The sequence below is a fragment of the Lissotriton vulgaris genome, chromosome 12, assembly GCF_964263255.1.
Source record: "Lissotriton vulgaris chromosome 12, aLisVul1.2, whole genome shotgun sequence".
Taxonomy (NCBI): Eukaryota; Metazoa; Chordata; class Amphibia; order Caudata; family Salamandridae; genus Lissotriton; species Lissotriton vulgaris.
In genome coordinates this window covers 85,215,655-85,239,681 of record NC_141700.1, presented here as the reverse complement: position 1 = coordinate 85,239,681, position 24,027 = coordinate 85,215,655, and the positions used below count along the sequence as shown (strand labels likewise).

At 40.9% G+C, this 24,027-nt stretch overlaps 1 protein-coding gene across 1 annotated transcript in view; it reads right to left on the bottom strand.

Moving 5' to 3' along the window:
* Window positions 1-24,027, bottom strand: part of LOC147673403 (fibrillin-2-like) — a 259,147-nt gene that overhangs the window by 74,387 nt on the left and 160,733 nt on the right. The window contains exons 15-24 of the mRNA XM_086947262.1: window positions 21,888-22,163; window positions 18,826-18,879; window positions 12,944-13,069; window positions 12,142-12,267; window positions 9,977-10,096; window positions 9,600-9,737; window positions 8,889-8,939; window positions 4,737-4,862; window positions 2,430-2,657; window positions 474-599 (exon numbers count right to left, since the gene is read on the bottom strand). Of these exons, the coding sequence (XP_086803388.1) occupies window positions 474-599; window positions 2,430-2,657; window positions 4,737-4,862; window positions 8,889-8,939; window positions 9,600-9,737; window positions 9,977-10,096; window positions 12,142-12,267; window positions 12,944-13,069; window positions 18,826-18,879; window positions 21,888-22,163 (1,371 nt within the window). The remainder of the gene's footprint in view (window positions 1-473; window positions 600-2,429; window positions 2,658-4,736; window positions 4,863-8,888; window positions 8,940-9,599; window positions 9,738-9,976; window positions 10,097-12,141; window positions 12,268-12,943; window positions 13,070-18,825; window positions 18,880-21,887; window positions 22,164-24,027) is intronic.

Below are 24,027 nucleotides of genomic sequence, written 5' to 3'. Positions count from 1 at the left end.
TCACAGGGATGGGCAATGGGACCACAGTATTCAGAGAATTGCCAGGAATTGTCAAAGTGGCTGTGGTACTGAAAGGTGTGCGAGAACGCATAACAGGTGCTACAGAACCGAGAAGAGTACGAGAAATGGTCAATGGGAATACAATATGGAAAGGAATCCCAGAAGAGTACTGAAGGGAGTGCTAAAATTTGTCAATGGGCGAAAGTACTGATATGAGTCACAGAAATGGTGGCTTGGGTTCCAGTGGTGAAACGTATCACAGAAAGAGTATCAGAGATGGTGGAAGAGAATACAGTACTGAATGGAGCCAAAGAAAGGGTGAATGTGGCTTAATACTGGAAAAAATAATTACAAAAAGCTGAATAGAGCTTCCGTCAAAGGGATACAGTATTCCGAAGCATTGTGGTACATTGCTAGGCAGTAGATATGCTTCCTTTGGTGAAAAAACAATTTCTAGTCAACATTTAACTTACCAGTACAGTTCCTTTCCTCTGAATCAAGGGCGAATCCGCCTTCACAGATACACCTGAAGCTGCCAATGGTGTTTCGGCAAGTGCCATGAGAACAGAGGCCAGAGAAAACCTTGCACTCATTCACATCTACAGTGGAGAAAGGAGCAAAAGGCAAATGATCACTCTCAGAGCTTGATGATGTAAAGCAAGGGTTAGAGTCACCCTAAAATCCTCACTACAGGTAGACATTCTTTAGAATTAGTAAAGCAGATAAGACACAAGTGAAGTACTGAATCAGTTTCATTTGGTCAAGTGGGATTAACAGAATGTACTTGAAATGCATTTATTTGACAATGGGACAACTCTACCAGAAACATGGTATATTGTAATAAGGAAGAACATGATATCATAGACCCAGAATGGTACAAACCATTGGTGCAGATGAGTGGGGATGACTGGGACAATCTATGACTTATAATTTACACTACCACACATAATCGCTTTTACTTTACACATATTTACAATTTCTGAGAGTTCCTCAACAATATTGAGTTTCAAATATTGTACTACTGATAAATTGTGTCCAGAAGATCGATAACCACAATATTGTGGTGGTAGGTATAAATGTACTATTCTTAACTCCTCATTTGCCACTTTGACTGTTTATAAGTAGGTCAATTGAACTGGAGTTAAGAATAATGACTGCACATCTATTTATACTTTTCATCGCAACATGGTGGTAGTCAATATTCTGGATACAATATTATGGGGGATGATAATATTGTGACACGCTGTTCACTTTCAGGCACATGGATTTGAAGTGACATGACCAGGATCGCCCAGTGTTTGGCCAAGTCCTAATGCTGGGATTAAAACCCAGGACTTGAGTTCCTAGGTTATCAACTTAGTCATTACACCACACCTTCAATTGGGTCTTCAAAAATAACTTCAAAATCAAAGATTATCAGAAAGGGGTGTGCGATAGAAATGCTTAGCCATGTAATAGAGACTAGAATGGGAAAACAGTCAGGCACTATTATTTGTACTTTTTGTTCAGGAAGAGCATGTCTGTATTACTGCTGTTCTGAAAGACATAACTTAAGAAAGAATACTTTGAGCTGAGGGGTGATGAGGGATCGTGAGTGGAGTTAAGAGTTGAGGGATGTGACAGACGTGATGGATGAGTGAAGCTAGAAACCAGAGAGCTACTGGTGAGTGGAGTTAGAAGTGGAGTTAAAATGATTGATCGGCGACTAGAGCTAGAGAGCTGAGAGGGGACGAGTCAGTTGTGAGTGGAACCAAGAGTGGAGAGGTGATGAGGGATGGGTGAGTGGAACTAAGAGCTCAAAGGTGATGAGAGATTGGTGAGTGTAGACAAGAGCGGAGCGGTGATGATGGATGGGTGAGTGGTGTGTGGAGCTGAGAGGTGGTGATGGATGGGTGAGTGGTGTGTGGAGCCAAGAGCTGAGAGGTGATGAGGGATGGTGAGTGGAGGTAAGAGCTTAGAGGTGATGAGTGAGTCATGAATGGAGCTAGAAAGCTGAGTGGATGAGAGTGGAAGTAGAGAGCTGAGAGGTGATTTGTGACGGAGCCAGAGAGATGGGGGAGATTGGTGAATGGAGCCAGAGAGCTAACAGACAATGAGTGAAGCTAGTGAGAGTTGATGAAGGATTGGTGACTGGAGCTAAAACCTGAGAGGTGATGAGTAATTAGGGGGAGGTATTAGAGAACTGAGAGCAGATGAGTGACTGCTGACGGGAGCAAGCATGATGAAATGTCGTCAGTGAGTCACAGATATATTGAGTTATAATGCCGATGGGTCATTGGATCTACCAGAAACAGCAAACAAGCATGCTCCACTTTTCATAAGTAATAAGTGATATAAATGTTAGTCTTGGGAGTGTTGCGTATTTGCAGTGTATCATGTGTCTGTGTGAAAGACGCAGGCCTTAAATAGAAGAATGGACTTCTTTGTACCTTTGTAAAATGGTCTGCCAGACAGTATATCACCCCGGTTTGCAAATCCAGGACCCCTGGGGCAGACAGTCCTATACTCGTCACTTCCAGGCTTGGGACACTCTTCACAGTCGATACCCCAGGCGGAACCAACAGAGCAGCAGCACATATCCATCCGGTACTTTCCAGGGAGCTGCCCTGCGCACTCATCCTCGTCCCACTTCAAGTAGCACTGCTCGACGCGCACATCTGTGATAAAAATAGAGGGAAAATGTCAAGAACAATGGTGTGCATTTTTCCTCATTTGATATCCAAATGTCTACTATTCCAGAAAGGATTTAGGAAGCTTCTGAAGTCTTAAGAAAAAACATGGATATCAGAGGACTGAAGAAAACTTTTACTATTTAGTGGACCATCAATGACCCTTGTGGCTCTTCAGTTTGATATGATTAAGAAAGTTCCTTTGATTGGCTTCCATATATCTATAGGCTCAGGCTTGGAACAAACACACCTTGGCAAAGTGATGTTCCTTTTAGCCATTGTGCACTGTGGTTCTGTCACAAAAGTACTATTCATTTGACAGCTCTTTTACAGCTCTTCTGCGGGAAAGATGCATTTATTGACAAGAAGGATTGTCCGTGCAGGACGCGCAAACACTGGCTTGCAAACTCCACTGAACGAATTGCATGCTGGTCATAAGCATCAGAATGGATGGCTAACACTGGAGAATCTCAACATAAGGCAACTATACACTATATGGTGTCTCTTTATGACACTTTTTCAGTTGCCCTTCAGACCTCAGCCTACCCTTCATATTGTTTTTTTCAAAAACTCTGAAATGCATCTTGAATATTGTCTCCACAGACAGCACCATAACGGGACTAAATTTTGGAAATTACTTTCCGTTTCATAACCACAGCCATGTTCATATAGAAAACCATCATTGAAGGTAACTGATATTGGCATCCTGCCAATATCTCACTCCTTTAGAATAATTATTTACCCTATAAGGTAACTTGGAGTTGTCCCTCCTCGCTTAGAGCACCCTGATCTGACATTTGTTGTCGATATATTTTTAGATGTTTTGACTATGGGGGGTCCTGTATTTTAGGCAGGGTGCAGGCTACACATATGTTTACTGTTTCTTCTTCTTATGAGCAGACTCCTAATTAATTTAACCTTTTCGACTGGTAATTCCCAAATTTTATTATTGGCTCATTTGCCTTCATCTCATCTTCATCACTGATCCCTTTTTGTAGGCACTTAAATTATTAACCCTTTCTTCAGACGTCTGCAACACAAAAATATCAAGTGGTTGCTTTATTGCATGACTACCTTTGCTTTCTTGCTTGACCCACTGCCCTCACCCCTTTCACCCTTATTATGTCTTTATCCTTGTTTTTACTTGTTTTTTTTTTTTACTCTTCATGAGATAAATGTGGCACGTGTCACTACTTAATTGCCACAAAAAGAGGTTTGTAGTGGATCTACAAGCCCACATTCATTAGATGAACAATGCAATCTGCCTAATATGTCAGTCATTACATGAAGTAATAGTTTAGATGTAAAATTCATTAGGATTCTAATGTGGCAGGTTTAACACTTAGGACCCGATAACGACTTTGGCGGTACAGCGCCAGGTCCGCTTCGCAGCTGCACTGCCTAAGCCATGGTCAGACCGCTCGCCAGATTAGGAGTTTCTCCTGTCTGGTGGGACTTTTTTTTTTACTTTCCCACAGCGGTGTCCTGAAAATGAGCACCGCAATGGGAATGCCAAAAACAGTTATTAATTTCTACATTCCACATGAAACCCACAATGTACATGGAATGACTAATCGTATGGTGAACAGGCCACTTCAAACATAACTCTCAAAACTAATGACCCAAAGAGAAACCCAAGTCTTACTGAGTCTCAAATCTATATTTATTTATAGACGCTGACTCATAATCCTTTGGTCACTTCTAAATCGTACAAGTTCTGCCAAACAAATCCTTCTAAAGCTCATATTCTTTCAGTGAGATGATGAATATACAAATACTCCTGTGCTTGGAAAACTGAATTTGATGGATGCTTTCTTATTCTGTCTGTTCTTTGCTGTTAAAAAGAGCATTAGCCAATCGCGTACTCTTCATCAGGTTCTTTGCCTCTCATTTGGCATTAAACCTGCAGTGCTCCGACGTATGCATGTAAGTCCCAAGCCTTCGAGGAGATATTTGCATATATAAAGGCTTGTTCTTCCAGCTCATGCAGTATCTAGAAAATCTCCCCTCTTTAGCTTGGCATGACCTTCCTCTCCCGTTGAGTCTCATACACTTGCATCTCCTTACCTACGCATGTTCTTCCGGTCCCATCAAGTGTAAGACCTTCTGGGCACTCGCATTTGAAGGATCCAGCAGAGTTCACACAGCGCCCATTGGGGCAAACACCAGGGAAGACATCGCACTCGTTCACATCTGTTCACAGACAAAGACAGAGTTGTTACCATTGGACAGCTTCAAATAGATGGGGCAGCAATCAATATTGCCTTGTGGCTCATGCAGACGTGTAGACAGAACAACAGCTCCAACAACCAGAACAACATATTCCAAAACTTGAACTCTGTAACAAGAATTGAATGGACTCATCTGTCCACATTTCCCCAGGAAACATTATTAAGACTTTTATTGACATGCATGTAAATATGATGCGTATGCTGTAACGTTTATCACACAGACTATGATGCTGTTAGTGTACTATTCTGTACATTTATAAAAAGTCTAAAAAATGTCTGCATGATTGTTATTAGGGATGGGCTTAGCTGGCAAAATTTTCTCTAGCATAATTACTCGTAATTACTGCAAAATTACTCGTTATTATACATGATTACATGAGAAGCATAATCCAGTATTTTGTGCTATTTTCTTCGTGCAAAATTCACCCGTGTGTCCAAAATGGGCCCGAGGATACTTTTGGTGCTAAGAAAATATCAGTAAATGCTACAGGACACGAACAGCAGTAGCCAGAAGACACTTGCTCTCTCTTATTTCATTGTTACTGTGTTCCTGCAATAGTTTTTTTCCTCCAAATTACTCTTAATTACTCAAACTGGCATAATTGCATAATTTCTGTAATTTCACTTCACAAGAGTAAAGCGTAATTTCAGAAATGACTTTGATTACGCCGATCTAATTAAAATTTCCACAGAGACCTAATTGTAATCAGCAATGCACGCTAGAAAACACTTTTCCCAGCATTCAAAATGGTACCCTGACTGCCAGTCGAATACAGATTTTTTTCAAATCACCTTCTGCAGTGCTTAAGGTATGTTACAGAAATAGACACTGCCCACTCAGGTCTTTTTTGCTAGCCTGGTTGTTTTAGTTTTTTCCGCCAGGCACAGAGTTATGCCTCCTCCTTACATTATGAAGAGAAGGAGGATGAGGTCAGGAGAGAAGGCTCCTCCCGACTAATTGTTACATATTGGTACGTTCTTCTTTTTCATATGTGGTGGAGTCATGCATGCATCCTTGTAACAAGTAGAGATACTATTGGTTCCTATCTGTTCAATTAGCAGTCCAGTTCTCCGCAACCTTGAAGGTTTATTCATTTGCAACTCTACTTTTTGCTAATGGTTTGCTACCTCGATAGGTAAATGGGCACATGAAACAGAGTTGGTCTGTAATTTTAAACCTAAAAAACAGCACTTGAAGATGAGTTAGTCTGTAATTTTAAACGTTGCAAAGCCATTGCTAGTGCATTTATGGAAATGTTTTTAGGAATTTGAATAAGAGAAACAATGGGTAATAAGAAAAACAACACAATGAGGATTGGGCAAAGCAAATTTAGGTTACTATCTAGAGAAGAGGTGGCCGAAAGCCTTCATGGTGGTTCCTGTCAATGTACAAAAAGTTTAACAGATGGCACAATCAAAAATGAAATATGATGGGTGGCTGTCAATTTTTTTCCAACTGCTTGATTTAGAGTTTGGTGGACGCAGGTAAGTCTGTCAGAATGGCGAAGAACTTCAACTCCGCTATCCTGTCGGACCTCCTCCAGTCAAATTTTGAGTTGTTTGATGGCCCTGTGGACAAATATATTTGTCATGTCTGCTCCTGTTAGTGTAGGAAAATTTTGACAGATGGCACTGTCATACATAATGGCTGCCCATCAAGAGTGCAAAAATAAAAAACGAATGGTGCCCCTGTCATGGGAGGTTTCTCGTATGGTGTGGGTGTCATTGTTTTCTTTGGATTGTCCTTCACTTACAGGATATTCTTGGCGGTGACGGACAGTAAGAAAAAATGACATTTGACTGCCCACTCTATATATGGTTTATTTATTTGAAATTTTTGTACAGCGCAAACAAGACCCCTACGAGTATCAGAGTGCTTTACAGGGTCTGGGTAAGTAAACAAAGACAAAGACAAGTAGAGAGAATGTAGGTGAGACTAATACAAAATGTTACTAAAACAAACTAGCAGTTATATTGCAGCTACATATAAATAGTTCAAGTAAATTTAGCCATGAGAATAGCCTTCACTTTCATTTTTGAAGAATGCAGTAGAAGGGTTCTGTCTCGTTTCTGGGAGCAAAGCATTCAAAATCCTGGGAGTCATTCCTAAGAAGGACCGATTGTATGTTTTTTACTTGACAAAACGTTATGGTTTCAGTAGGAGATTGCCGGAGCTCCTGGTGGATCTATTACCACAGGATGGTATTAATTTCTGAGCTAGATAACTCGGATGTGATGAAGTGCTTTGTGCTAGTCAATACCAACATGAGAGAAAGGGCATGAGTAGGCACTCCTGTACCCCAATGAAATGTAAATTAACAACGAAGGAGTGACTGTGATAAAAAGTGCTATCAAACTTAGATAGTAAGGTGTGATGTTATTTCGCTATGTGCTGCAAATGTGATCAATGCTCACACACGTGCATGTACACAGCGAAATCTCTCTGTCTCCCTATGCACGCCCAACAGGTCCTCCTCTGAGGATGAAACCTGAAGGGCTTTATAGTCACACAGTGTTAGAAAGGGGAAAAGAACCTTGCTTTTTAGAAGGACCCTCACTCACCACTAGTTGGTGACATGCTTCATCATTGGGTCCCCGCTGGGGTGACCGAATGTCCCCCCAGCGTGCTACAACGCCTGATTACAGCGGAGCAGGATGTGGGGAGTGTAACAGTGCCCAAATTAGGAGGTGACTAAACGTGAATGTGTAAGTGTGTTAAAAAATGCAATAGTTGTGCCTTTACAAAAAGGTACCCAATTGAGGGCTCGAAGGTCACGGGAGATGTGACTGTTTTTTTTGGAGCCAGGGTTGAGTCTGGCAGCAGTGTTGATTGAAGCTCTTGAAGGGGCCATCGTCGCTCTGGAAAGGCCGCTGAGAGTGACACTCCCATATTCCACTCTGGGGATTACTAGAGCTTGCACTGCATGCTTGAAGTCATTTGCGGGCAGGAAGGGTTTCATTTTCCTCAAGGTGTTCATTTGAAGATTTGCTCCTTTTGTAGAGGCGCTGATGTGTTTCCGCATATTTAGGTTTCTGGCCAGGGTCACTCCCAGTGATTTCTCTGAGCCGATAATGAGAGGTTGACCTTTGAGTGCTGTTAGGTGGTTCATCCAATCGAGGATGGTGGTCGATTGGTTGGGAGGAGCGATCAAGAGGAATTCAGTTTTGAGGGTGTTTAGCTTCAGATGGTTTTCGGCCAGCCAGGTCTGCGTTTTTTAAAGCATTGAATTGAGAGATTTGATTTCCTCAAGTGAATGGATTTTAATGTAGAGTTGTGTGTCATCCGCGTACATGTGATAATGTACGTTGGATGAGCTAAGGAGTTCGGTGAGTGGTTCCATGAAAAGGTTGGAAAGTGTAGGGGAAAGGCATGATCCCTGTGGTACTCCTAAAGTGACTGGACGGTCTTGGATAGTGATTGATTGACCTTGAATATTTTAGATCTATTTTGGAGGAAAGAGGTGAACCAATTTAGAACAGATCTGGGTTTCAGGAGATCTATCAAAGTGTCGTGTTTGACGGTGTCAAAGGCCGAGGATAAGTCCAGCAAAATTAGTAAACAGGCATCGTTTTGGTCAAGGATTTTTAATGCATCATCTAGTATGTGGGTCATGGCCGATTCAGTGCTGTGACCAGCGCGGAAGCTGGATTGGTATTGGTTGAGCAGGTTGAATTGGTCTGTGTTTGCCAAGCTGCATGTGGACACATTTTTCTAAGAGTTTGGCCAATGTGGGGAGGTTGGATATTGGACGATAGTTATTTAGGTCAGTTGATTTCCCTCTAATAGCCCATACTCCTTTGGACTGTTGGAGGAAGGTTTCTGCCAATGGGTTAATTTTACTAGAGTGCCCACTTCTAAATCAGGTGCGTGGAGTCATAATTTGCAGTCAAGGCACTCCATTGTGTTGTGAATGAGTACCGTATAGGCCAAATCCTAAATCACAGCCTTAATGTAGATTGCTGAGAGCATTGTGGTGGTGAAACTCACCTTCACATGTCACCCCCTTCATCCTGGCGTAGCCTCTAGGACAGGCTGGGTCTGAGGGAAACAAGTAAATAATAATTTAGTAATCAAATTTTAAGCTGAAACAAGCATTAATATAATCTACAAAATTGACACCTTCCCAATAAAACACATGGCTGTAGAGTGACTCACCAAGGTGGTTAGGAACCCTAAGAAATATTACGGACACGTGGAAGAGGGCCTCAATGGCAAATAGGAGGAGCATGAACGGAGGGCTCAGTAGAGTATAGGTAACATCCCTAGCTGACTGCTCAATCGTATAGAAAGGTTGAGGTTTTCCAAACCTTTAAAAGTTCAGGTAATAAAGACAGCTTTTAGAGAAGGAGGCAACCCAACTGGGATAAAAATGCGTCCAATTGTGTTACTTGATTCTGCCATTAGAAAACATGTGCAACAACCCACCTTCCGAGAAACAATTTGACTTTTTTAATTATGCTGTAAGTCACAGAGTGTAGTGTAATAAGAGGACACCTTTACTCCGAGTTTGAAAAACATTGACTATATAATTTGACAATATCTGAAGACATTTGGACCCAACTGTACATTTTTCTGCATAACCTTGTTTCAACAGCATATTCTTAGTGGCAAATACTTACTCCCTAGAGTGACCCACAGCTAGTGTAAGCTCAAGCACTCCCTAACTGATAAATTAAGTGTATGGAAGAGCTGCATTACCAATTTCACAGCGTTCACATGGACTGCCCCAAGCAGCTCCCAGGGTTGCACAACATTCGGACTTCAAGGTAGCTCCATTGATGTTCACTTCACAGCGGCCATCTTGACTGTTCAGCCAGCACGTTCCCTTCATGCTGTCTGCAGTGGAAAAAGCACAATACCTGATCAGGAAGCAGATTCTCACTTTCCAACATGCAAAAGATTCAAAATAGGGACTAGAACACTTTATTCTCCTAGGCTGGATTGGTACTCAGGACTCTCCACCCTCAACCCTCCCAACTCAAGGTTCTCTTGTGGCTAGATATGACAGCCAAGTTAAAAGTGGACACGTTCTGAAATACCCGAAACTTTCAGCCTTGGGGGAGGGGAGATCTTACCTACACAGATGGTTCCTGTTGAGTCAACTTTGCTTCCGAGTGAGCATTCACAGACAAACGAGCCAGCATTGTTTCTGCAGACCCCATTCACACAGGGATTGGACGCACACTCGTTCACATCTGTGGAAAGAAATAAGATGGTTTTTTACAGCACTTGCTAGCCAAAAGTAGCAGACGCCCAAATATCTTGACGTAAAACTTGATATTAATACACAGATAGTAGAAAATTCAAGTGTCTTGCAAACTAAAAGAAACTGACAACACTAGTGAAAATATATATATAGAAACAAAAGGCCACGGTGAATATCATATCAAATAAATGAATACTGCACATGAGTAACTGGCTTACTTATCAGTATTAATAATTATCAGTAAGCAGTATGCAATCCCTGATACTACTGAAAAATGCAGTTATCTTTTTCTATCATTCTTTTTCATTTATTGCTTTAGCATTCTGCTTTCTGTTCATTTGCTGCTTCCTTCTTACCATTTTTGCTGTCAAATTTCTTTCTTTCCCTTCTATGATAGTGATTTCTTTCCCTCCATTTCCACTCAAATGAGTGTATTAGTGCATTTTTTCTAGATTGATGCTTTCTGCACCTGGAGTCAGAATTGAGGCTAAGAGAATAAGCTATTGAGCTTACATTTTTTGACTAGCACAGTTTCCCTGGAGTGAGAACTGTGAGTGGCATTATGCTACTCACAGTTAATAGTGTTTCCAGGTCCAGAACTATCAGGTCTACAATTACCATAGTAAATAATTCCAGTCTCAAGGACACTGGCGTTCACTACTCTTCTACAAGTGGCATTCAGACATCCCAGGCTGTCCGAACCTAGCAGTAGTATGGGTGGATGAGGAGCAGACAGTGTTCCCCCTGGATACACCACAGTCACTCAGAAGCCTGTGGCCCAGACCACACCGCAGGGGCCTTGTCGTCCTGCAGTCACTTTCCACCCGCTTAGAGAAGGTGGACAATGTCTGTGGTTTTCAACTGAAACGAGGACAAGTGTAAGTGGGTCCTTGCGGGTATTCCCAATTCCAGGGAGAAAACATGAACTAAATTGATGCGGGGATACCAGCCTGAATCAGAAATTCAAGCCCTCAGGTATCGCTGCACTAAATAAGAGCCAACTATTAATGGCACTCATATGCTTTTACGGGAAAAATCAAACTACCTTCCAAACAAAAAGATTATTCAAAAACCTTTTTCTGCACCTACATGCACAACTCAGGCTCATGTTAATTGTGGAGGGTGGTCCGCCAACCCATCGGTATGGGAGAGATACAACTCTCTCCAGCTCTACTCAGAACCCCCAGAAATATTGTTAAAAACCCTGGTGCTGTTGTTGGGTACTTATCTATGGTAGTGCTTCCACGACAACCCGTGAGCTTCTGGCCCAGCAACCCATTTAGCTGTCAGGTGGCAGGTAACAGTCACCAATGCCCCACAATGTTTACCTGCTGGTAATGTCACTGGATTTTCATGGCCCACATCGCCATGCGAGGCATGACATTCCCTTACAGGAAAAACAACTAGTAGTTCTGATGGGAGAATGCACTCGATTTTTTATTTAACCTAAATAAACTGTTACTATGTGAGTTTGATTTAGGATAAAAAACTAATGCAAACTGGCAAAAATCTTCTCGTTCAGGTCATGAATGACATTTGAAGAGACAGATTGGATACCACCTTCCTAATGAGACATTTAGTGCTGGTCCGTGATGTAAATGTCACTGCAGAATTGGGAAAAACTGTCAGTCATTAATGTGGTTAATATGATAGGCTTCTGAACCTTACAGTGGAGAAAAGTAAATCCAAGTGGGCTGGTCCATGCCACATGCCCAGTATAACCACATGAGATGCATTTTTATTCTATGGATCTAAACAGAATTCATTAAAAAAGCCAGAGGTTATCCTGATGATTTAGCCTGGATCCTGGTTCGATAGATATATATTACCGACCCCTCAGTCAGAGGCTAGGTTTTCAAAATGTCTTGCCCCCCCAAATAAGAAGTACAGGTCAGTACAGAATCTTGATAAAAAAGTGTAAAAAACTTTTATTCTAGGACCGCGTCTGATATCCTTTCTAGCAAATAAGGGAAGCAGTGAGGTCTCAACCAGGAATGCACCAGAGATCTACAGCAGACACACATAGGTGCTTACCTTCACAGGTGTCTGTTTCTGTCCTGAAGACGTAGCCCTTGGGGCAGGTGCATGTGTAACTTCCAGGTGTATTGCGACACAAGCCATTGTCACAGAGCAAACGGTTCACTGCACACTCATCCACATCTAGAAGAGAGACATAAATGGTTATAGACACCGTTACAGAAGAATGTGAAAAACAGTCTCTAGTGATGATGCCAGATGCATAAGTGAGTTACCAATGGCCAAGGACTTACAATCACATTGTGGTGTGGATGGAACATGATGACCATTCCTACTTTTACCATCCTTAGCTGTTCACTCTGAAAGAACACTTGCTCCTTTTCCTAGCCATATCTGCCATATCTGCCTTTCACATGCACAGGAAGATTGTTACATTTCACCCTCCAATAAGGATGGTCATATCCGAGGCCATAAAAAACAACATCTATGGAGCTTGCAAATTTGTTTTACTAGCCAGCTCCAGGAATTTTCTAAAGACTACAAGTTCATGCCAACAAAACTGCCTATGGGGCAGATCAGTCTCCTTGGGCAAAATCAACAACAATTCAAATCCTGCACACTAAAACTCAATAGCCTTTTGCACAACTTATCTTCAATTTTCTCTTGCAATATGAGTGTAGTAAAACCATCAAAGAGTTTTTTTATATAATGTTGTTTGTTAATATTTAATTAATATCAGCTCTGTATCTCAATTAGGCAAGATTGAGTCAGAAACAATTGCTAACATATTTGGAACATATCTTTGTCTTGTAATAGGTTGCCGCACACATGCTGTAACATTTGTTCGATTATGACTCACCGACACAGTTCTTGCCAGTCGTGTCAGACTCATAGCCCAGGTTGCAGATGCAGCGGTAACTGCCACGCAGGTTCTCACAGATGCCATTCGGGCAAATCTCTGAATTCAAAGCACATTCGTTGATGTCTGCAAGGAAAAAGGAAGAGAGACATCTATTAGTTCTGAGCATAGGAGCTGTGGCAGCATCCAAGGACGGAAGCACTTGGTAGCGGTCGATGGTCACTACTTACAGATAACGTGGAAGAATTATGCACCTCCATAATGAAGCATGTTTTTGGCAAGAGTGGTCTCATATTCATATGATGTATGTAGGTGAAGGGTAATAGCTGAACAGGACTGGAAATGGTGGAAAAAGACCTTAAAACACATTTGGACATTTTCTCCCTTAAAAAAGTGTTTTCTTCCTCCCTCGCTCTCCTCAAATGTAGCCAAGTGACATTTAAACTTACATATGCAAATGATACTTTTGTATCAGTGTAAATCCTGTTTTCACCAATGGTTGTTTTACAGCCATACAAAGATATACTCAGCCATACTTTTTCATGAGGGCAAATGCTCTCCCTGGTGTGGGTGTGGCAGTGTATCAGCATTCTGAGGGGGGGCAAGGGGGCAGTGGGGAGGGTGGCATTGCAAGTTTGGGAACACTCACACAAGTACTTCTTTTTGGGTCATCTCCAACTTGCCACTCTGAAAAAGTAAGAATCTGTTTCCACAGCTGGAATAATTTATTTAGATTTTATAAGGCGCACAGCTACCCAAAGGTTTCCCGGCGTCGCCTTGGAGGTTGCCAAAAAGAGGAAGGGGAGGCCTATCCAAAATTAAGAGGGAGTTTAAGGACATTGATTTCTGCGAGGGATATAATAGTTTCCCTTGCGAAAAACAAAAATTACATAGCTCAATTGCATTCACACAAAATATTTTGCAACATGAAAATGAACACTATATATATTTAAATAGAGGAAAATCCTTTCATATTTTCATTAATGGCTTTTCAATTAAGTTACTCAGGAGTACTCCAGGGAACATGCAACTGTGTCTGCATCCCAAGTGTACTTCGGCACATCAAGTTACGCGGCATACGGACATGCAGGCAGGCAGTGATTAAGTGCATGGACTCAAACGATATTGTTCTAAACGCATCCTTTGTAAAGTTCCTACTGCTGATTAAAAGGAAATTCGGAGACGTAATTACTGCTAATACTTATTTGTTTGTAAAGGTCTCGAAATGACAATTTTATGTGATTTTATGCTGTAACACATTTAAAAAAAAATCTTTTTTTTTTTTTAGATGTGGAACATTGTAATATTTTAAATAATCATCACAATAAAATACCTTTGTACCTTTTGTACCTTGTACTTCGGCACATCAGTGAGAATTTCAAAATAATTCAGAAATTTACTCCACACATAGAAGGAAGCCTAAGCCATTCAGGTCTGTTTGTAAATCAGGCCGCACAAGTGAACAAAGGCTGTAGAATGAACAAATATTTAACAACAAAAAAATACTCTGGAAAATGACTTATTGTTCTCAACTGTGGAGAAAATTCGGACAATGGAAACATTAACAGAAGAGCTGTTCAAACCATTCAGAGATTAAAAATGATGTAGAAATACTCTATTCTCAAAAGTGGTTGCAAATTGTGCACCAACATTTTGGCGAATGAAATCTGATTTTGCGAATTGATCTATGTTCTAATAGATCTGTTCACAAGCAAGGAATTGTGGTGAGGACAGAAAACTTAAGGAACATTCATCATTCTGGTCTCAATTTACAACTCGCTACGATTGGTCACACTCATAGGGGGGGTGGCCTGCTAGGGTCAGCGGACCACCATGTCTGTGATTGCCTTAAAATAAGGTAAACATTTTATTAGATGGAGCCATTTTCCTTCAACAAAAGGGGACTGTATTTAAAAATAGTTTGCGTTTTCTTAAAGATTAGTGAGAATTGGCAGTGATCCTCTAGACCACGGCCTACTCTGCAACAAACTTTGTTTTTAATTCACTCAGGCGATGTGACCACAAGGGAACTCTGTGCATCTATTTTGCAAATTGCAGTATTTGCAACAACAATGTAGGCTACTATATCATGACCGCTGTTACTTAGCTATGTTTTAGGTGTTTCATCCATGTTAGACGTAGCTCTTAGGGAAGCAGAGTCCTTTAGATGAGAATAAACTGTGAAACGTATGCAAAAGACTTTCTACTTTGAACAAGATATAAAAAATGAAATAATGTGTTTTGAGACTGCAAGTACCCAAATGCCCTGGGTCTCAGGCAGACCAACTCTTCAGCACTACATTTGAGGTCATATTAAAGAGTGCAAGTATGTAAATGCACTACGCTCTTACTGAGGTCCAACAGCGGATCTAAATGATGAAGCTGCACTCCCGGAGCGCGACCATGCATTCTCTTCAAACAAATTTATTGACGCAGAAGCTCCTTCTGTAAAGGAGTCACTGACTCATTTTCAATCGTAAGACTAAGCCTTCTGCTTTACGATAATCTACCAAGCGTAGACTGTTTTCTTTATTATTACTAGGAAGAAGGAAATATATTTGACGTTTTCCACATATCGTTAAAATAGAAAACTGCAAAACAAGTGTTTCGTAAACCCAAGTTTCAACTACGAAGAGAACAAATGACCTATCTATGTCAGGCTGAGAATTCTTTCCACCTGTCAACAGGAACTAATGAAAGCATGTGAAACTGTGACAAATCCAATGCTACAGAAGAGAAATATTACTTATCCAGATCTCGCTTCTCCTGAGGTGGGATCTTTCATAGATCCGCATGCTTGAATCATTCAACGTTGTGAGGCTAGGAATCCTTCCCAATCTCACAAAGGAGAATAATTGAGACACGTGAATCTATGAAAGATCCATTGCTGGATAATGCATGGTCACCCTATTGCTTATGGAAGGAGGCTTCAAGTGCATATTCAAGAATCTGGGTAGTGCATAGAGTGAGTCTCAGTGCTAGCAGAGCTTTGAATGGGGCAGGTGGGGATGGCAGCTGCCAGGTTAAAAATACAGCGGTAACTGGATTAAAATTTTCAATTTGAATTGGCATTCGTATAAAACACCACAGTTTGACATTGTTCTAATTCAAATGCCTAAACTCTGCTACTGATCCTAAGGTGTCATACCTAGCAGGGCTCCATCATTCTTCAACTCTCTGGAAAAAGTAGGGTCAAAGGGCCGGTGGTCTCATGGGCCTGTGTTGTCAGGGTCTATTACTGTCAGTAGTCATACTGGCAATTGCAGGTTGGGAAATCACACTATGAGGCAGTTGTGCAGTACACCTCTGCATCCCTTGGACCAATTTTGATGTAGGATCTTAAACTTTTCCAATCTCATGCACCTTTCTCTAGGCACTTTTGCTCGCTCTTTCCTTCCCTTTTGATTTATCAGCTAGGGTAGTTCTCTCTTCAATCTCACTCAATTGCCTTCATCAGAGGCAGCTGTGTGCAGCCAGAAGAATGTGTGTGTGAGGGAGAGGCCTGCCAACTCTTAACTCAATGGAAAGAAGGGCACCTTCCCAAACTATATGCAAGGCCTCCAAAAATGTGGCTTGCATTTGCGTGCCGGAAACCTGCGGCCTTGGTTTCATACACAAAGCAGGAGTCTCGTGCTAATTTTTGGAAGTCTGTGTAACGTCAAGCTGTCCGCAGAAATGAAAAGATAAATATACTTTCTTTTATAGTCAGTTGTTATTGTTGGATGTGGGTTTTGGATATTACTTCGAAAGAGCATAAACGTGCACTGTAGTGGGCATGGTCTATCCCGTTATGTAGTGTACGTACTCTGATAGTTGCAACACATACAAAATAGGTTTCACATTGTTCGCTCCCGCTGCATTCTTCTGAACACTACAGTAGACGATCTAACATTGTAATAAGACTAAGGATTATACTCTTTACTGGAGAATACTGCATAACTTCCTTAATGCATGATATAAAATATGTGCACTTATTTATTTTATTGAATACCTACACCTGGCCGTTTACAGTGAGCTGGAAATACCCAGACTGGCTTGTCATTATCATGTATATTTGAGAGAGATCTTGAAAAGGCATTCAGCTAAAAGTCTCTCTTCCATTCCTATGACGTGTTACCTCAAATGTAAGGACATGTTTAGCCGTATTTCGAAGCTTATATGAACGCACTGAGCGGCCATCATGAATAATGTGAAAGGTCAACAAAAATGTTGGCTTTTAGAAGCGAACTCCCAAAGCGGGAGTTTGTTTTTAAAAAACAAAAACAAACACTAGCGTATCTCACACCGTGGGAGTTTTGTCCTAGAGAATGTCGGTCATTTAAATTTTGTCATGTCAAGGACCACCAGGCTTTTTGTGGCAGTCCTGAACAAGAAAAAAATGATGTCGGAACATCTGCCCCAAATACATTGGTTGGTCTAACTTCTGTTGAACAATGACTTAATATCTGACTAGCCATCATACAATAATCTCCACTGGCAATCGCTGGTGGAAACAGGGCAGTTCGCTCAACTCGTAATAGAGAGGTCTCACGGGAAGGAAACTTAAAACAATTAATTGCAAAAATATTTGAATCCGAGCTGTACTATTCAGATTTAAAACCACACTCTGTTATATCCAGATGCTGATGTATACCTCATTCATATACATAATACACTTATGCATGAAGCGCTGCCTATGTCATGTGTCCCAATACCCTTGTATACCAACAAACCACATACCAAATTGTCATCCATGCTTACACAACAAACTTGAGTAAAGATATTACTCTGCTCTGCTCACTTGGGGTCTGAAATTAGCAGGCATAGAGCTGGATTCTGACAAACCATGTTCAATTTATAAACAGACTCCATCGCAGGAAAATCATGTTTTGTTTTTAACCAGGCTGTGTGTTAATTTTTACAAAAGTACTCTGCTGGTACTGTATAAATGAAAGGAAAATGTGCAGCAGGCAGAAGAAGTGTTTACTTCTTTTGTGTCCTTCACCAGCTTCATTTCCTGGAGAAGACAAACCCCACCCAACTTGGAGAAAGCCAGTCAGACACTGGGATGCAATGAGGTACCTGGAAGCCCCAGCCCTCTTTAGCAAACTCCTCTAGTTATTCTCCAAGATCCCCTGATATGCCACACCCACAAGATGTTAGTGCACATCCCAAGATGGAATGCTGTCCTCCATCCTGAACCCTGCTGCCATCGTGCAGCCCCACTCCCCTCCTACAGCTGTCAGTGCCCCTGCTGGTACAGTCTGTGCATTAGTCTATGCAACTTCCAGCATCCTGGAAACCCCTGCAGCAGGCTGTCCCTTTAAAGGCACCCATGGCTCATCAGCATCTGAGCTCTAGCGGTGTGTGTCTCCTAGTAGTAGCTTTATCCTCACTCTGGTCATCTACCCCCTTCATAGCAGTCTGTAACCCCCTGGAACCCCCGCCATCCTTATCCATGCAGTATTAACCCCCCAGCATTAACACAGAGATCCTAAAATAAATCCAGCTTGTGAGTATCAGCAAATTATACATTCAGCAAATGACCCTAGGATTTCAATGAGAAAATCTGTGACAAATATAGACATAAGTGTATATAACATGAATTTGGTCTAGAGAATTATAATTCTGTGTGTTGTCTTTTAACTGAATCTAGGCTGTTGGATTATCAAGTTTGCTGTGTCACATAAGGTGACAAAACCCAAGCATAAATTGACCAAACAGTTGACCATTTGAATCATTATAGTCCTTTCTGGTGATGAGTGATGCTGTACAAAGAACTAGTCAAATTATTCGCCCTAGATGGTCCACTAAATATATAGCTCCCCACATAGTAAATACACAGAGAGAGAAAACCCCGACCCGTCATTGTACATGAAGCCAAATGATTAGCAGAGTCTTACCTCGGCCATCAGCAGTGATCCCGATGCCGCTACTGCAGAGGGCCTGGAACTCAGCTGCAATAAAGAATAGAACATGGTCTTAATCAGGACATTTCACACAAACCATTCTCCAGTCACTGCTTACACTGTGGCTGACAGAGAACAATTCTGCTGGGTCTACACAAATTCTATAGGATATTCAGTGGAACTTCATGAACTTTTGTCAATCCACACATCGGTCCAGTCTGATTAACAAGAAATGTTGATGGGCGCAATTGTCATTGCAGCCACTGCTCTGTTACTGACTCTTGTAAAGGTGTGGTAAGGAATTCACAAAGTTGGTGTCCCAAAGACACACTTACCAGTTTGTGAAATGGTGGCTGCTGGTGTTGCAGTATCATCTTAAAGACTTTGAGGGCCTGGGCAAGACATAATGTAGGGGCCCCTGTTTGGAACAACCTTGAATGTTATGAACCATTCTCTCATAAGCCAAACACATTGATTTCAAACAATACTGAATTATTCATTAAAGGTTGAGATGGAGGAATAGATAGAAGTTTGATGGAGACACATTTCACTTTCCCCAGGGTCCCACAGAAGCTGAGGCTCTGGGAAATTTCCCACTTTGTCCATGCCTTAAAAAAAATCTCAGTGGCATCGGGGAGGCACTACATTCTTCCAAAAATGCAACTCTGTGAATGACAACTTTTAATCCTAAAAGCATCCTCTTTCCACTTTAAGTGTCAGGCTACTTTAACAAAATCTTTATTCAGTAAAATGAATGGAGGGAAGGATGTCCACTTTCCCTCAAAGGCACCCATCGCTACACAGGTATATATTTGCCAGGAGTAGCAAAGGGACTCCTACCTCAGAAATATTAATTAGACAGGAGTTTTTACTGACTTCCGAATTCCTCCAAATCTACTTCTAAGTTCAGTCGCAGAGCAAAAAAGGTTGTGGGTAACACACAGAGTCTCCTTTGTAACCTATGTTTGTACATCAGAGTTCATGCACTTTTTGCAGCAAAAGAGGAAGAACTGACCCTCCTATGTAACCTCTAAACAATTCTCAAACTTGAGAGAAATAGCAAAGTGAACTTCATGTGCTAGGACCACTTCATAGGTAAAATAATCTAATCTTTTTCATGGATCTAAAAATAAAGTATTTTAAAGTGGAAGCTTGAATGATACTTTGAAAGCGATCTTATAAAGAGTTATGTTTAATTTACTTTAGGTATTTCTGTACGTGTGCAGTTTCTAGGCCCACCTATTCAATGTAAATAATGCCCAGACCACATTCTATGTAATATTACATTTTTGGATGTCTACCTTTCCTTTCCCTCTATTTACACACCTGTAGCTTTCAGAATCCAATCTAAACTTCTTGGCTATATGTGGTTTGGATACTGAAGGGTTTATTTCAGCTTGAAAGGCCTGCTTTTACAGTACCTTTCTTCCCACGTTTGAGCTACAGGATGTGGTATAACAAAACGATAAATTACAACCACATTAAACATCAAACAACTTTGGCAAATTCCATTCCTACCTCATGTTCCAGTCAGCAAAGACCTTTTTGCTGACTCAGCCTCACATTCAGTAAGTATTGTGTAGCTTATTACTCATGCATCTTTGCATCTCTCCTAATTGCCAAATGTGTTCTGGTTGGGATAAGCTACTCTTGTTTTCTTCATATTGGGTTGCTTGTAACAAACCCAAGCATTAGTTACTATCACAAGCTAAGTCATTCTTGAATACATAATACCAAGTAAACACGACTAGGGCAATTGTCTTGTCCTCTCCCATCCCCATCCTACTACTCCGATGAAGCCCTACAAAAACCACCAACTGAACGTTCTTTTAATGTTAAAACATTCTTTAGGCAGCGACCAGGAATGTCGATAGCACACAACAGATCAATGCATAAACTCTGTATCCTGTTTTTCAAATCAACCTAAATTCTCATCTCCCTGAATTTACTTCATCTTCATCAATAGCCCTTTCCTAGTGTATTATTATCTATTTAGCTAGTTTCAAAACTCGATTACTTATTATCTGAGCGCTACTTCAGAGCACCATGGAAGGAGTAGAGGTAAATGGAAGTAGGGAGTAAATAGAGAAAAAGTCTATAGAGGCACTATAGGAATAGTGGATCATTAAGGCAGTAATCAAAGAACAGCATAAAGAAAGACATAAGAGTTGGTTAGGCCTCGGAGCAAGGCGGTAAGTTGAAAGTCTCTAGGAAAAGTAAGGCTTTATGGTCTTTCTTAAATTGAAGCAAAAAAGATGTCAGAAAAAAAACAAGGAGGTTATTCAGAGTTTGGCTTACATTGGACCACCACCAAAACTAGGCGGATTTCCGGTCAGCCTTGTTCAGAGTGTATATAGGGCGATACACTTGATTTACCGTTGTCAAGATATCTGAATATTCTTTAGGTGGATCTCCCACATCTGCCAGTTTCTTAGACCTCCAAGGGCTACAGAGGCATAGATAAATTTAACCTCCCTTTGTGAAAAGGGGCGTAACTTGAAAATGACTTTCATGTTTAACTGGTGAACATCCTAATTGAATATCTATAATACGATGGAAATATAATCTAAATCAGCCATTAAGTTCTTCTTTAATTGAAGATAAAATACAATGTATTGGATCCACCAAAAAGGCTTAGTTGAGGTTGTGCTTTCATAAAAAATAATGTCTTTTTGTTGTTGTTACAAAGGAGCGATCCACAATAATAATAGGATGAGTTCTTATGATTGGTTGCAAGTTCAAATAATGGGTACTGAAATAAGGGCAATTCGCAGCGTAATCACTTTTATGCGCTTCAAAGCACAAAGAACTCCAACAGTGAATTTAAGTGAAAGGAAAAACTAACTGCATTATCGAAACTAAAAAATAGAAAGCTGTACAAAATCTCAAATACCCTCCCTGGAAGTAAAAAGAGTTGTCAGAAATAGAAAAAAACTGAAAACATAGATGAAATGTTCATAGAGGAATACTTAGGTGCATCACAATAGGCCAATGAGACAGGCAAATATTTAAGGGTGATTTACGAAATTGTATGGCATGGCAAACAGGGAACTCACCTGCGTTTTTGGCAGGGCATGGCTGGCAGGGCTCTCCAAAGCCATGGTCGGGGTTTGCACAGCAGCACTCAGACTTGGTGACGGCACCAGGGAATGGGCGAGCGCAGGTTCCCTTTTTGATGGCTCCATAGCAGGTGCTGCGCATGTGCGTATCCACACAGACTCGACCATCAATGCCGATTGTAAGTCCTCCAAGACACTCACAACGGAAGGAACCCTCTGAGTTTATGCAGCGCCCATTCATGCAGATGCCAGGTGTTTGACATTCATCAACATCTGTAAAGAGAGGGGGATGTTATTGTTAGTGCTCATGCAGTAGTGAGCTTAATTGTCAAAACATTTTCTTTTTCAAGATCAAAACTGTTCCAATATGTAAATATATATTTTTAAAATGTGCATGTTTTAAAAACTCAAGTTATTGTTTTCAAAGCTGATGTTATGTTATGTTATGTTTGTATGAATTTGTAGAGCGCACGTTCACCCCGGGGTTTCTTGGCGCTGTGTGCCGCTGGGGAACCCGTCCTGGCTTTCCCTGTGAGATGGTCCCTGTTGGGCATCCCCAAGGTGAAGCCAGGCATCCCCAGCAGCGAGAGGGCCGTTGTGGAGATTAAGCAAGCTATTGCCCAGAGTTGCAGCGTGGGACCCATAGCTAGAGAGTCACCGAGGCGAGATTTATCGAGCCCGCTGACATTGGTTCGGTACCCTGCCGTGTCGGGAATTGAATCCTGGTCCCAGACCGACCTCTGCTTCTGGGTCTGCCACCTCTAACCGGTGAGCCACACTTCTCCACTGACTTGTTTGTATTTAAGTGTTGCTATTACATACCATTTTTTTTGTCAAATACTATTATTTTAAAGAAACTGACTCACAAAAAATGTACAACAGTTAATGTCTGGCTAATAAAACACACTACATATTGCCACATTTTAGTAATGACATTTGAAGATGGCTTCCAGCAACAAATTTCTTATGCAATAGTTTCTTTTTCGCAGCACTTTGCCAAAATAAAATTTGATTTAATGCTACAGAAATGCTGTAAAACTACCATGATTAATCAGTGTAGTAGGGAGTTTGGCACTACTATTTCATACAGAATATGTTTTCAACTTCTGCCATACCTGGTGCCTCCAATTTCCTCCTTTGAGTCAATCAGTCATTTTCATTCAAATTATTTTCACTTTCTTGGAGAACATTCCAATCAAGATTCAAATGAGTGTTTACAATCAGTGTGTCTCTTTTTTCTCTATTTGATTTAACTATACTTATCGTGCTAACATTGTTGCAGTCATATGCACATGGATGTAACTGCCAATTTGCAAGAGTGATCGGCTATTCAATTTTGCTTTGTTATCTATGAGCCAATTGAGTTTCAGATTACTCATTTTTTTTGTATACCTCTAACTTTTAAAGGAATGGAAGGGGCAGGAAATTAACATCAGATGTATATGATAAGAGACACTAATATTTGGTTTCTTTGATAATACATTAGGGTCCAGCAAAACTTGGAATCTTGGTTTATAATAATGTTTTGTTTGCTGTGTATCAACATCCACTTGAAAATCGATATTGTCTTGCTTTACTAGCCCTTCAATTGACCCATCAGTCGATAGACAAAGGGCAGGAAGACAGCAATGTTTTTAAAACACAGTAGCAATCTTGGAGTTTTGCTGACTGACAAGTCTGGAATCCTAGACGTAAATATAAATATTCTAACCAAAACTTTAGATCTACTACCTGATGTGTTACCTAAATATTCATGTTCAATGGGGGTCTCTGGTTGCATAAGTACCATCTAAAAAGCCTTTACAGCCTCTAGGATATATTTCTGAAATTCGAAATTAGTGATTTTAATAGAAAATATGTCTGAAGAGTTTGATGGCTTTAAGGTATGTATAATAATATTTATTGACATGTTGCCGTTCACTTTAGAAAATGGAGGATGAAGTTAATTCCCCGCATCACCTGCTCAATGCCATTAATTTTCTCATGAACAATCTTCTTAAAACCTGGGTTTTGGGGGTATGCAGTTCGCTTATCTTGTCACAACTGGATGCAAAAATTGAAACAGTTTAAAAAGATTTCCATGCTCCACAATCTCTTGCCAAAGGTGCATGACAAGCAGGCCTTTCTAACAGAGAAA